At 37.0% G+C, this 15,039-nt stretch overlaps 2 protein-coding genes and 1 non-coding gene across 3 annotated transcripts; 1 reads left to right on the top strand and 2 right to left on the bottom strand.

The window, feature by feature from the left end:
• Positions 1 to 466: 466 nt before the first annotated feature.
• Positions 467 to 5,943, bottom strand: LOC115716228 (uncharacterized). Its single transcript, XM_030644980.2, has 2 exons — positions 5,761 to 5,943; positions 467 to 4,718 (listed from the first exon to the last, which is right to left on the bottom strand). The coding sequence occupies exon 2, from the start codon at positions 4,680 to 4,682 to the stop codon at positions 876 to 878; it is 3,807 nt and encodes a 1,268-aa protein (XP_030500840.2). The 5' UTR covers positions 4,683 to 4,718; positions 5,761 to 5,943; the 3' UTR covers positions 467 to 875.
• Positions 5,944 to 9,886: 3,943 nt separating this feature from the next.
• On the top strand, positions 9,887 to 13,990 carry LOC115716361 (uncharacterized). The gene is made up of 4 exons (XM_030645140.2): positions 9,887 to 11,027; positions 11,378 to 11,527; positions 11,702 to 11,887; positions 13,536 to 13,990. Exons 1-4 carry the CDS (start codon positions 10,005 to 10,007, stop codon positions 13,614 to 13,616), a joined length of 1,440 nt encoding a protein of 479 aa, XP_030501000.2. The 5' UTR covers positions 9,887 to 10,004; the 3' UTR covers positions 13,617 to 13,990.
• A 733-nt stretch (positions 13,991 to 14,723) lies between these two features.
• TRNAK-CUU (transfer RNA lysine (anticodon CUU)) lies at positions 14,724 to 14,796 on the bottom strand. The gene has a single exon. It is a non-coding gene; the product is annotated as a tRNA-Lys (tRNA).
• Positions 14,797 to 15,039: the final 243 nt, after the last annotated feature.

The raw sequence follows: 15,039 nt of genomic DNA, 5'->3' as shown, positions 1-15,039 counted from the left end.
AAAAATTTAATTCAAGTTTAAACTTCTACAAACACCCAAGACAATTATTTACACCTACACTATACATCACATTATTTGAATTTACAGAACATATATTTGACCGAAACAAAAATTAAACCAATTACTAACCTCGTATGCCAATTTCCAATGGTGTTGGACAGTGGGAAAGTGATGGCCTTCACAGTGGTTCCGTGCTCGTGCAGCACGGCGACGGTGACTGACGGCGGTTGTTCCTCTGGGTCAGTCGACGTTCTTAGGGTGATTGTGGGTGATCGAAGAAAGGGGCTCGGATGGGAGAGGGATCGATGGTCGGTAGAGAGGAGAAATTAGAGGGAAAATAAGAAGTGAAGAAATGACAAGCTTTTTTGTCCAATTATAAATTTATGAGCATAATTTTCTAATGTTCATCAATTGTATAAATTAAAGGATATTTTTAATCATAGATGCTAAAATTTCCTTAGAGAAATTCATGCCAAATAAAATAATTTAATTAACAACAGTTGGGCTGTACAAAAGAGAAATTCTCATAACTATGCATTCAGAGTTCAAAAAAAATAAGTCTATGCAAATCATCTTAATAGAATCTTACATTTTAGACTGAAGATGTTATAGCATCCTCACCTTAGCAAACCAAAGCCACTTTAGCCAAGCTGATGAGAGGAGAAGAAAGACTGTCAAACAAAAAATGAGCAGTACTACTCCACCAGGCTAGGCTAATTTGATTTTAAGGTTGGAGCTCCTACAAGTAAACAACAAGGGTATATACAACATTTGAAAAACAACTTAATGTCAACAATCTCTGTATAAGCAACTCAATGTCGAAATTTTGTACTAAGCAATACAAAATTCCTACCCTTTCCCACATTGTCTTTTTTTTAATACAGCCTACCAGAGCATTCAAGTGAGCCACAAAAGCAACTTTTCTTCTTGATATCACCATTTGAATCGCGAACCTCATCTATTGTGTAATTGTAATGGTAAGTCAACTCCTTCAGTGGAGGAATATTCTCCGCAGCGAAAAGCATTATGTGAGGGATTCTCTTGTCCTGGTGATCATACAGGACGTTTTGGGCATAAAGATTTGGGTTGCAACAATGATTGACAAATCTTCCTATATTGCCATACTCAGCTGCATCAATGGTAAAACTTCCTTCCTCCGCAGCTTCGCAGGGGGCAGAATGTGTGTCAGGCTTTAGAGTGGAAAGTCCACCCCAAAGTGAATTGTCATTGTAGTTATTCCCAATATCAAAGAGGTACTCGTCGTTACCAGTTCGTTCTTCAGCATCCTTCTCCTTAAGAAGCTCTCCTATGTATTCGCATATAAAACTTCCTGATGGAATGAAGTTCAGTGATCTCACACCCCATCCCATAAGATTCGTTTTGAAGACTTCAAGCTGGAACTTGATACCATGTTGACTCACTCTATTATGACAAGAAGGAGGGCACTTGCAAGAAGGACCACACTCATAAACAAGGGGCTTGGCTTCCACAATAGCCCCATTAAAGTTAAATGGGATTTCGCCTCCATTCTTCACGGCACAAGAGCATTTATCAGAATCTGAGCATCCAGAGATACAGTCACAGCCCTGGGGAGAAGGAGGGTGGTACCAATCAGGATATATCAAGCTAGTTGTGTATTTAAATGGTGGAGGTTTGTCATCGTTTATGGTATTCACAGCACATATTGGAATTTTCTCCTTCCCTCCTGAAATGTCATCTACACACACACCTTCTCTTACTTTAAACTTTTTACTCTTCTTAACTTCTTTCCAAGCAAGCTCCGGTTGACCAGGGATTCTCTTGAGCTGAAACTTGAAAACCAACTTACCATGTGACCCTATCTCTTGCCAGGACTTTTCCACCAAATAAAGCCCATCGTATACATAAGTCTTCGATTTTCCATCTGAAGACTCACCTCCACGGATTACCCTAACAGGATTCTTTTCATCAATACTATTCTTGAGAGCAAGATTTCCCCGTTCAAGCTTCTGATCTTCAGGTTCTTTATCTGAATTCATCACATTTCCTCCTTGGCCAGTGTAAACCAAGACATCTGAATTATCCAAATCATCATAATAGCCTCCAGATGCAACAATACTTGTTGCAAGTATCTTTCCATCATGCTTCACATAATATATTCCACCTTGAGTCGGTCGATGGAGACCAATAATATTAAGCTCCAACCTGTACTGGAACTCATCACCAACTTCGACACCGGGGACAGCTCCCAAAATTTGTTTGCCTGTGTTTACACATTTGCCTTTGTCTTTGATAATCTTTGCAGCTATACAATCGAACCTCTTCTTCTGTTTCTCTTGCTTTGACTTAGCTTCCTCTTCCTGCAAAAGCTTCCGACAAACAGCTTGGAACAGACGCAAAGTCTCCCTTACTTTATTTCGGGTAACAGTTCCACTATTATCATGATCATTACTACTTGAAGTACCATAATGAAGAGGAGGAACAAATACATGAGCACCACGTGACCTTGGAGCCACGTGAAAATCGGACTCATTAAGCTTGAGAGAATTTTTCTTGTCCTGAATAACTAGCTGACCTTTCCCTTGAGGGGAATCTGGAGAAATCATCTGTACAGACTTTCCTTTTAAGTCATTTTCATCAACCCTGGACCTGGCAACACTCTTCTTTTTAGATCTTCCTACATGAGTTATGTTATCAATTTTCTTACTTTTGATTCCACTCCTACCAACAGGCTTAGTCATGCCAGAACTCTTTCCCTTCCTCCAAGGACAATGTGATGCAGCCATCAAACCTTGAACTACCACCCTGTCTGATGTAAGATTTACTGCTTGCAACTGATTCTCAGAAGTAACTGAAGGCATTTCATTTGGAGCTTGGCCTTCAGAATAAACAACCATCTCCTGACACAAGTTTTCTTCTGAACCTTCAGCGTCGCCATCGTCTTTCTCAAGCACTGTCTCAAACTCATGGTCCCACCAGTATAACGCTTCTTCAAAAGGAGGCTCATTAGTATTTTCCTTTTTCCCCTTTTCCTCTATTCTCTCAGATGAAACTACACATTTATTCTTATTCCTCTTTTCTTCTACAGCATTCTCCTCTGGTTCAGATCTAACCTCATTTCTGGCTACTTTAGAACCATTCCCTTCCAATTCTATATTGTCAGAATCTCCATGTACCAAGTCCTTGCTTCCAACTTTCAAAGCAGTAGTCACAGCAGCATTAACTATTTCTGTCAAGAATTTATCATCCATTTCTAGTTCAGATGCCTCTTGACAAGAACTTCGGTTCTTCACAGAAGAGAGTACATCCACAGAATCTTTTGGTTTAATTGTGTCCCTGGTTACTTTCATATCATTCAAAACCGATTTATTTCTAAACAAATCTCCATCTTCAGCATCCCCTACTGTACCTGCAATTTTCTTCACTGTCTCTGACATAACTTTTTCATTTGCTTCAGATTCAAACTTCTCTTGAGAACTTATGTTTTCCAAGGAAGCAAGCTCTTCCAAAGGCTTCTCCTTACTACGAGGAGAAGCATTTATTCCACAAAATTTAGGGAAGTCTCGGATGGCTGAAACTCTCCTCCGAGGAGGATAATTCCTAGACATTGTTTTCACAAAACCATTTCCATTAGGGACAGATCTGAGGCCATTCATTTGTACACCTTTTGCCGAATCAGATGTTCCATTTTTTAGGCCATCACTGCTTCCTTCCTTACAATTTGATTCCAACAAAGTATCCATACAAGGAGTGTCTATGTCTTCAGTAACTAAAAGAGATGTTCCATTTTTTAGGCCATCACTGCTTCCTTGCTTACAATTTGAATCCAACAAAGTATCCATACAAGGTGTGTCTATGTCTTCTGTAGCTAAAAGAGATGTTTCATTTTTTAGGCCATCACTGCTTCCTTCCTTACAATTTGAATCCAACAAAGCATCCATACAAGGTGTGTCTATGTCTTCAGTAGCTAAAAGAGAGTTACCATCCGAACAAACAGGACTTGAATATTTCTTTGGAGTAGTATTACCCACCAGATGCAAATCTTTCACCAAATCAGAAGCTTCATTCTTTAGGCCATCACTGCTTGTTTCCTTACTATTGGATTTCAGAAGTGTATCTGTGCAAGTGGTGTCTGTGTTTTCATTTGGAGGCATAAAGTTATCCTCCAAAAGAACTAGACCGGTATCTTCCATTGGAGCATCAACACCCACATGATGTAATTCTTTTGCTAAATCAGAAGTTCCATCATTTAGGCCATCATTGCTTCCTTCCTTACAATTCTCATTAACAGTCGAATCAGGATAAACTAAGTCGTTGTTTTCGGCGATTAATGGACTTTTATTATCCAAAAGAACAGGACCATTCTCTTCCTTTAGAGTAGAAACGCTTACCTGACTCAAATCCTTCCCCAAATCAGAAGTTACATTTTTTGAGTCATCACTGCTTCCTTCCTTACAAATTGATTTTTGAAGGGTATCAGAACAAGTTTCCTCTGTTTCTTCAGTTTGGCTCAAGCTAACATGTTGTTGTTGGGCTAAGGTTCCACACCCTTCTGGAAAATCACGAATTGCAAAAACTTTACGCCTCTTATACTTCGTTGAACTAGAAACGAAGGAGCAATCACGCTTCTCCATCGTCAACTTTCCCAACATGTCATTGGATGAATTTATTCCCAGTGATTCTGACTTCAGCTCTGTCTCCATAAAACCCCAAACTCAAGTCATTTGTGCTCCAAAAACCTAAAAGGCAGGGAATAACCAACCCTTAGTTGTCGACAAGGATAAGGAAATAATTATATATCTTACCTATATAATACATGCCTATTTAACAGAATTTCTTGTGACTTAATAGAATAATTTTAAAAACTCTGTTAGTTTTAACAATAATCTATCGAAAACTAACAACAATGCTGAAGAGATGCAAATGAATAAACTATAATTGTTCACAACTTCTCTAAACAGGTTATTAGTTTGTAGCAATTCAATGAAGCATTGTCCATTTTGGTTCAAAACTTTTTTAAACAGGCCATTAATTCGTAATTATTTCAATAAATCGTTTGCCTTTTCTGCTTCGCCTATTAAATTAAAAATGCCAAATAAAATTGAAACAACTGCAATCAACAACAACAAACATAAAATTGCTCCACATTTAATGCAAAGGTAACTTATTTGTCACTATGAGAGTAATTCCAATCCAAATTGCTTAGAAACACCATAAATTAGATTTTATTTGGAGAGAAGTTTCTCAATGTCACCAAAAACTTCGTCAAAACCAATACCGTTATATGGAATTATCCTAAACTTAAACACAGTACTAAAAGAAAACAAAAAAAAAAATCCCCACAATGATATCCATTTACGAACTATTAGCCTATCATGTCTAGAGTGATTAAGGAAGCAAACAAGTAACAAATACCATGTGAATATGTGCTTCGCATAAAAGAAGCAGAAATTTCTCTTCTGTAGGTGTGTGCAATCCCATCGAACCAAAATCAAACAAATATAAAAGTTTCTTTCGCTTCAAATGGAAGAAAATTGAGAACAAAATCTCGGAACGTGATAAACAAAGAAGGGGGAAAAAATCATATCCCTGTAATAAGAGCTAGAATGCCAATGTAGAATAGAGAGAATGGCTTAGGAAAATCAAGCAGCCAGATAAAGTTTCAATCGTTTCTATGTTTCAAGAAGAGAATTCAATTTGGATTCAAGTCAGTATATTAGCATATTTCAAAACTTGTAAACTATTTTTCAGAACAAAACACAGATAAAATAAATGGCGTACCTTTGAGTGAAGTAATTGTTCATCTGCCCCTGCAATGGAATTCCTCCTCTCCGATGAGTAAGTTAACGAGGTTAGGCCGGCGCTGATGAGTTAGTGACAGAAGAAAGAAAGAAAGAGAAACGTAGAGAGATGGTGAAGTTGTTTGTCATGACTTTGGTTGCCCTTCTCATATTGGGCTTGGCCTTCTAATATTCACTTTGGGCTTTCTTATTATAATCAAACATGGCTAAGAATTTTGGGATAAGTTTTAAAAATGCTTTTTTTTATTATTCATTAATCAAAAATATCCTCACATTATATTTCATTAAAATATACCTTGAGTTACCCAATATACCATCATTCTCTACTTAAGTCTAGCATATAATTTACATTAACATAAAGGGTCTAATAGGGACATCATCTATAAAAGTAGACAGGGGCGGACCCACATTGTAGCGAGATGCCCCCTGAAAAAAATTGGGAAAAAAATGTATATCTATTTTAGTTAGTTACAACATATATTTGTATTAAAAGATGATATTTATAGACATAATAGTAAGCTAGGTGTAATAGTTAAGGTAGATTATTAATATGTTAGAGGATAAAGGTTCAAATTCCACTAACTACATTAAAATTACGCCCCCCCTCACTTTAAATTCTGGGTCCGCCAATGATATAAAAATAGAGGTAAAATTTAAAACAAGTAAAGTAAAGTGAGTGTACAATGTAATTTCTTCAAGAATTTTGGCATTTTTACATAAATATGTTTTTTTTTCACAGAAATTTAAATTTTTAAAAATACTAATTTAAAGTTTTAAAATTACAAAAATAATATTTCTCAATAAAAAAACAATAACCACTAAAAAACAAAAACACAAGACCTCGACCGTATTACAATAGGCAAATCAAGCAGAGATTAACTACTCAATTTGTTTTTGTACTAAAATTATTTTTTACTAAATTTTAATAAGGAAATTTGATTTTCTATGCTTAAAAAATCCTAAAATTATATCCCTATACCTAAATATTATACTATAGGCAATATATGACTACTTTTGCTTTATCCCCATAATACCCCTCACATTTGAACCAAAGCAATTGTCTCTCTCTCTCGGCCAAAACACCTCCACAGACCACGGGTCACCTCCACCACCTCCAACGACGACGACGAGGACCACCCAGCCCCCTCTGTCGGACCCGAAGCCTCAACCAACCCAGCCCCCTCTCTCTCTTCGTCTCTCTCAAACTGAAACGAAAAAAAAAAAAAAAAAAAAAAAAAAAAACTCAAGTGGTCCGATGGTCGGACCATTGGAGTTTTTTTTTTCAATTTGAAAGAGACAAAGAGAGAGAGGGGCTGGGTCCGATGATCGGACCATGGGGTCCGATAGGGCTATGGGGGTCGGTGCGCCGTGCGCTGTCACCGTCGGTTGAGGCTTTGGGTTCTCGGGGTTGAGGCTTCGCGACGGAGAGAGGGGGCTGGGTGGGTTAAGCCTTCGGGTCCGAGAGAGACGAAGAGAGAGAGGGGGTTGGGTGGGTTGAGGCTTCGGGTCCGACAGAGGGGGCTGGGTGGTCCTCGTCGTCGTCGTTGGAGGTGGTGGAGGTGTTTTGGCCGAGAGAGAGACAATTGCTTTGGTTCAAATGTGAAGGGTATTATGGGGATAAAGCAAAAGTAGTCATATATTGCCTATGGTATAACATTTAGGTTTAGGGATATAATTTTAGGATTTTTTAAGCATAGAAAATCAAATTTCTCTTTTAATATCTATTTTTTTAATTTACAACTTAAATGTCTAAATATAACTCTAAGTTTGTAGATAAATACTTAATTAAATTTATTGATACTATTTTTTTGTTAGGTTTTTGATACTTAATAGTTACAGTTACAACGTGCCAATTTTTTATTAGTCCATCTCATTTCATATTTATTTTTATATAAAAATATATTTAAAATTTAAAAAACTAAATAAAAAATAATTTAAAATCTAAATAAAATAATAAATATTTAAAATTCATTTTTAATCTAATTAAATTAAAAATCATTAACTAAAGCTCTAACTTAAAATTAAAGAAAAAAAAATATAGTTTACCTATTGGAACACCTCTTCGTCTTTCCCCTTCTTCTTCTCGTGAAGAAATTTAATATACACAAGAAGCAAAAATAATCAAGTCTAAGATGTCGTTAAACGAATTCATAACTTCAAAAAAAAATCATCACATTTATCGGATTAACTGTTAGTCTTATGGTACTAAAATTATGCATTAGAATAAAAGTTTGTGATTATCATTATATCATATCATCAATATCACCAAAACTAAACCAGTGAGAACTCTATAGGAGTCTTGTCTATTGACATGGTGGGTTATTCTTTTGTTTGTCTGATTGTTACCGATTGATTCCTGGTGTTTCGTTTGTGCTTTGATTTTTCATTTGGTCCATTTCGTGTAATTGTTTGTTATGAGTCATAGACAACCCCATAGCTCGCATATGGAGGAGCAGTATGCAACCTTTTAAATAGAGGATGAAGACGATGAAAGTTTGTTGTTCGATGCGGGTGCAAACAAGTTATCAGAAATTGACGATTGACGGCTTCTTGTGGGTTGCTTTTTGACTAATCGATCCATTAATTTCCAAGTTATGCAGAATAAAATGGCTATACTTTGGCAGCCAAGTCGTGGGCTATATTTCAAAGAATTGGATCCGAATCTGTTCCTTTTCCCGAAGTGGATATCCCACGTGTTATCGAGGGCAGCCGATGGATATTTGATTGTGCGACATTTATCTTTAGACGTGTTAAACCAGGGGTCAATCCACGAATGGTTCAATTAATAGGGTTAGAGCTTTGGGTTAAATTGCATAACATGTCTGTTGGTTTTATGACGGAAAGGATAATTAGTGGCATCAAATATTATGCTGGCAATTTTATCAAATCGGACCCCAATAATCTCTCAGGTGTGTGGCGGGATTACCTTCATATTCGCGTCAAGCTATCAGTGAACTTGCCGTTAAAGAAGAAGAAGAAGAAGTTGGAAATTCAAGGCGGTCATGTATGTCACGTTACATTCAAGTATGAAGAACCTCCCAACCTTTTGCTTTATTTGTGGGCTCTTTGGTCACTCGAAGAGGTTTTGCGAGCGGTTATTCGATACTCGGAAAGATCAAATTGTAAAAAGTTATGGTTTGGAGTTACAAGCAGCTCCGCAACGTCGTAACTACGCAGATGGATCAAGGTGGCTACGATCGGGCCTGGCTACAAAAAACAGCCCCGTCAGTACTGGTGGTTCGAGCAGCCAGCATGGTGCTCCGGTTGGTGTCTCGTTACTAGCAAGAATCGTGGAAGGTTGATGTAGCATGGAGGAAAATTAGGGTTTAACTTTTATGGAATTAATCAAAATATTACTACCTCTATGGCAATTAAAAATAAAGGTAAATCCCTAATTATGGGGGAGCCAAATTTGGAGGAGATAAATGTGGAAGATTTGGTAGAAGACTCAAATACGGGGTTGACTTTTTAAGATGCAAAAAGAAGGAGGACAGACCGTGAGGAGTCTATTGGGCCTGAGGGTCAGTGGGTGTGGGTTTGGGCCTTCCAATTTCAAACAATCAAGCTGCTATGGAAATTAATGTAGACATGGAGGTTACATCTGAGGACTAAGTGGAGGGTGCAAAAAACTTGATTGGGACGGGTACTGATTTTCAGTCCCGCCAAGAATTATAAATGTATTAAGTTGGAATTACCGAGAGCTTGAGAACCAACGAAATGTTCAATTCCTTAGAGAAATTATTTATCAAAAGAGACCTAATTTTATTTTCCTCTCCAAAACTAAATGTCAAAAAATAAAAATAGATGGACTAGCCCAACTCTTGGATTTTAAGGGTGTTTTTGCTGTGGAAGCTAATGGGCTTGCTTGTGGGCTTGCACTTTTATGAAAAGTTATTAGATTTTGTATGTTGTTTGTATTAGATTTTTGGGCACTCCATTTAACATCTGATCCAATTAGATATTCAAAAAAACATGCAACGCAATCGAATGACAATTGAATATCTAATGTTTGACGGTCTTTTAGATCAAACACCCCTACCTAATAGGGATTGATCCATTTGACAAAACAAAAAATAAAGAGGGTGTAAAACATAAAATTATAAAATAGAGAGATGTAAACTACAAATTTAGAAAGCTGTGTCTCCTCTTCCTCAATCAAAAACACATTGAAGAAAACCCCTAAAACCCAACTCACAGTGGTTTTACTGGTTTTCCAATGCCAAAATGAGACGAAGCTCTACTATCGGAAGAAACCTCCCTTACTCCATTAACCTATCCAATGCAACACCCAAACAAACCCTACTCCCCTACTCTACTTCCTCCGCCGGCGGCGGAGATGGCCGAGGACGAGGCCGAGGTACCATTCCTCGCTTTGACTTCAACGCACCGCGAGCTCCGGGTCAGCCACAGCCCGATGCCGTCAAACCCGACCCCGACGAATCTCCGTCCTCTTTAGGACGTGGCCGTGGTAAACCCCTCGCTTCTTCCCCAATTCTCCCCTCCTATACCTCTTTCGTTTCCTCGTTCAAGCCTCCTTCAGCTGCTGGTCGGGGAGCACCCTCCGATTCAGTTCCGAGCCCACCCGGCGCCGAACAGAGGACACCGGAGGAGTTCAGTGATTCTGAACCCAAGAAACCCATTTTCTTCAGAAGGGAAGATGTTATGGATTCTGTGCAATCTAGTGTTGTAGATGGGGGCGTTTCGGACGCTGGGAAGAGTCGTCTCCCGGAGAATATTGCGTCGATGATGAGTGGTGCAGGTAGGGGACAAGTCAGGAGGCAACCACCGGGTCCAGAGATCCAAACTAAGGAAGTGAACCGGCATATTCGGCCCCCAAAGGCTCAGGGTCCGGCAACTGAAAGGCGAGCAGTGCCGAAAATGAGTCCGGAAGAGGCGCGGCAGCATGCATTGGGGGTATTGGGGCGGGATTCGGACGGTGCTGATGTTGGAGAAGGTGGAAGAGGTGGAGGTAGAGGGATGAGAGGAAGAGGCGGGCGCGGCCGTGGCCGTGGCCGGGGAAGAGGGACTGGAAGAGGGAGGGGTAGGTATCAGGATTCGGAAGATGAGAATGAGACAGCGTTGTTCGGTGACAGTGTTGAAGCGGAGAAAATGCAAGAGAAGTTGGCCGAGAAGTTTGGAACTGAAGTTATGACCAAATTTACTGAAGGGTTTGAAGAGATGGGTGATAGGGTACTGCCTTCTCCAACGGATGACGCCTATCTGGATGCTCTAGATGTGAATTATAAGGTAAGAATTTGGGCTAAATGATGATGCATTTGCTTTATTTGGTTTTTCAGGTAGATAAGAGATGACAAACATTTTGTATTTGGTGGTTTTGCTGGATTTGTTTAGTTTCGTTAAGTGATAAGAACAGCAATTACCTCTGTTGAAGTTAAGTCTTTTTTTGTAGTTTAGGGTATAACCATGTTATAATTGTAAGATTGTTGAACTGAACTGTTTAATAAGGTTTAGGATTACTTGGCAATTCTTGGGTCATTTGATAATTTCTTGGTAACTTGAATTTTTTTGGTTTAACAGGGTTTGTTACAATTTAATCAGTTTTGGGCCTTGCTTGTATTTGTTTTTTCGGATTGCAGATAGAGTTTGAACCGGAGTATATGATGGGAGATTTTGAGAATAACCCAGATATAGATGAGAAGCCACCTATTTCTCTTCGAGATGCACTCGAGAAGGCGAAGCCATTCTTGATGGCTTATGAGGGCATTGAAAGCCAAGAAGAGTGGGAGGTAAGAGTTGAATATTTAATTTTTTACATAATTGGCTTTTGGTAAAGAATAAAGATGCAATGGCACCTTGGTCTCTTTTATAGTTTTTGTCATGGACTCATGGTGGATACTAGTTTTAAGGAATTAGGTTGTTTTGTCCATGTCTTTTCTGACCTTAATTCTTCATTTTATTAGGAAATCATGAAAGAGACAATGGAGACAGTGCCATTGTTGAAGGAGATTGTTGATCACTACAGTGGACCAAATAGGGTGACTGCGAAGAGACAACAAGAAGAATTAGAAAGGGTTGCTAAAACTCTCCCCGTAAGGGCTCCTGATTCTGTAAAGCAATTCACTGATCGTGCAGTACTTTCTCTCCAGGTTAGCTTTGCTTTTTTTTTTTTTGTGCTGTTACGTGTTACTAAATTCAGATACTTTTGCATTGGGGGTGAATAATAATTTCATTTAGTCTTTTCTTCTCATTTGTTGTCTAAATTGAGTCTTCATAATTCATAATGTATCATGTAATGTTGCTTGTTATGCCATTAGAATGGGGTTATGATTGTTCTTAAAGTTATTTGTAGTTTCCCTATAAGAAAATTAATTTATTTATTTTTAGTCTGCAGCAAGAATGGAACTGGTTTTTTGGAGTGAGACTATGTAGTGTGATGAACTTTGCATTAAAAGTTGCTGTGACATTGTGATAATTGCTTTTGGGGATTATTTCTTGTGATAGTTGCCCTTGGGGGATAATTTGAAATACTGTTGTATATAGGATTGTTTAGTTTTTATTCTGTAAGAATGTAATGAAGCTTTTGAAATGAGGGTCTGAGGGCTGCTGATGATGATCATTATGTGTGGCTGAGGTATATCAGGATTCAGGTGTGTAGGAGTTGGGACACTCGGAAAAATATGGATCTCCAATTAAGATTTTGTTGTGCATCACTGCTGTAGATTGGGGTTCAAAGAGAAGCGAGTAGAGTAGAGGCAGAAAGTGGAAGAACATGTATACATTTTAGAATGAGTCAGGAAGATTTTATACAGTTAGGTGAGTAGAGTAGTATAGGCAGAAAGTGGAAGAACATGTATACATTTTAGAATGAGTCAGGAAGATAGTTATACAGTTAGGTAACTATATAGAATAGGAAACTAAGTCTAGTATAAACATACTAAAACTTTTCAATAAATTAATTTTAATAACAATTGAAATCCTGTTTTCACTCTTATTCCTCACCCTTCACATCCTGGACTCTAGTATTTTTTGTGTATAAGATTATTTTCAGTATTCAAAAAACTAGACATGATTACCAATTTAACTTTGGTTTTCTTTCTTTTAATTTTTGATCCTTATAGTGAAGCTGATTTGCTTATAATTTTTTTCATAGAAATCATTTGGTCATAGCTAGTTCTAAATTGTGCATTTTCACTGGCTTTGACATGTGGTATGTTTGTGTGCTTTTTGATATTGTACTTAATTATTTTATATGTAGTATAGTTCAATATTTTTGTTGCTATTTTGAAATGACTACAGTACTGAAAGAAATAATAGAAAAAAATGTGAATAAAATAATTGCCCGAGGTATTACAAGATCTAGATCATTCTCTTCCCCCCTCTTCCCACACACATCTTACATATCATAGTCTCTTTTCATGGAGTATTTGGGTTGTAATTTTCGCAGGTGGACTGTGATGAATCTTAATGGTGTTATAGAATGGCCAAGAAAGAAAGTGAATCTTCTACTATTTTCTGGAGTTTGTACTGTTTGATCCCAATTTTCTTAATTGCATGTCCCATTTACAAATGTGGACAATCCCAAACATACTTACTAGTCTCATTGATTGACTTGGGGTTCCCAAGATACATTGGAATTCATTTTTTGTTCTTGTTCTTAAATTATTTCCTTTTTATGTTGATTGGCTATTTTATGGTGTAATTTGTTTTCCTTGCTTCTTCTTTAAAGGTTTTCTTGTACCAATTTCTTTTAAATGGATCTAAACTTTCGTGTACAATTACTTGTTTAACTTGTAGAGCAACCCTGGCTGGGGATTTGACAAGAAATGTCAGTTTATGGATAAGTTGGTGTGGCGGATGTCGCAGCAGTACAAGTAAGCTAAAATAATGCTCATTTTATGGTTGATTTACATGCCGAACCTGAACTGATTCTGGGGCAGTTTGACCGTCGTATGACGTAAATTTTGTGCTCAACGTATATTTCTTTCAAAAGAATTTCTTGTCAATTGTGTTGTGGCACACAGAAAATAGAACTTTTCTTGATTTTTTGTAATAATTTCAATAATGTATTCGACATAAGCATCTTTGGTAAAAGGAGTATACTTACAACTTCTTTGGCTTGGGGGCTCTTTTCTGAACTGGAAATTAGTAGTGTTGAGGAAATTTTCATGCTTATTATCTTTCCCTATTATTTACTAGTCTTTTGGAATATTTGTAGCTTGAGGTTGAGAATGTGGTATTATTTTCCTTAACTCTTTTTAGTTTTTACCAAATAACTTGAATACTATTACTGTTCTTATTCATTTTAGTAGGTAGGATTTTTTCTTTGGAATTTATGTGTGCCAGAATTAAATACAAGATTCATGGAAAGTTATAAATCATGACTCAACTATTCAGAATTCGAGAGAAAAATATGACAAGAGAGTTCATAGAACATGTGAGAAATCATGAACTAGTTCATAATCGAGGAGAGAGTTTATCTCATTATTATACTTTTTATGCAAGCTTTTGTATAGTTACCGAAATATAATTTTCTTTTTTTTGGGGGGTGGGATCACAAATTCAAAATTGCTTATTTAAATGAAAAATGAAAATTAAAAATATAAAAGGGATATTCTGTTCTAATTTATAAAGAAAAAGGCTTGATTAGATAAATGAATGAATGATATAATACAAGAGCCACATTTATAAAGATCTAATCCCCATCTAATTCTAAGATATCATATGGTATTAATACTCTTTCTATTTTAACCATATAATATGATAAAAACATAAATGTCGTTGTCTCGTTGATCACACCTAAAGCAAACTTGCTACATTTGTATATGATTCTATTCACAACATTCTTAGTCATCTAACTCAATTACATTCACATTTGATGTTAATATAAAATAGAAATTCAAGGACGATTATTAAGAAAATTTACTAAAAAATATACATATTTATTTGTAATGATAAAAAATTTAAAAATGAATTTAACATATACGCCCACCGTGGGGCTCGAACCCACGACCACAAGGTTAAGAGCCTTGCGCTCTACCAACTGAGCTAGACGGGCTGTTATTGACATTATTCACTAACAATAATACATAACAAATAATTTTTTCTTCTTCCATCAAAGAAAATTTTGTATAATTTTTGAGATGATGTTATCTTTTTAATCGATTTTGGGTATGTTGCTTGTTGGAAGCGGCAACATTAATAGTTGATTAATGAGATCTACATAACCACCATGCGATTTCAAGACACCGACTCTCAGATATGTATTCTCTTATTTTTACTTTTTTGGCCATAAACGTTT

Source organism: Cannabis sativa, chromosome 5 (genome assembly GCF_029168945.1).
Source record: "Cannabis sativa cultivar Pink pepper isolate KNU-18-1 chromosome 5, ASM2916894v1, whole genome shotgun sequence".
Lineage (NCBI taxonomy): Eukaryota > Viridiplantae > Streptophyta > Magnoliopsida > Rosales > Cannabaceae > Cannabis > Cannabis sativa.
Note: the sequence above shows the minus strand (reverse complement) of the source record. Positions and strands in the feature narration are given on the sequence as shown.

Coding starts and splice junctions, on each gene's coding strand:
- LOC115716228 (XM_030644980.2), bottom strand. CDS start 4,682: ATGGAGACAGAGCTGAAGTCAGAATCACTGGGAATAAATTCATCCAAT.
- LOC115716361 (XM_030645140.2), top strand. CDS start 10,005: ATGAGACGAAGCTCTACTATCGGAAGAAACCTCCCTTACTCCATTAAC. Junction 11,028..11,377: donor CTCTAGATGTGAATTATAAG/GTAAGAATTTGG, acceptor TTCGGATTGCAG/ATAGAGTTTGAACCGGAGTA. Junction 11,528..11,701: donor AAAGCCAAGAAGAGTGGGAG/GTAAGAGTTGAA, acceptor TCATTTTATTAG/GAAATCATGAAAGAGACAAT.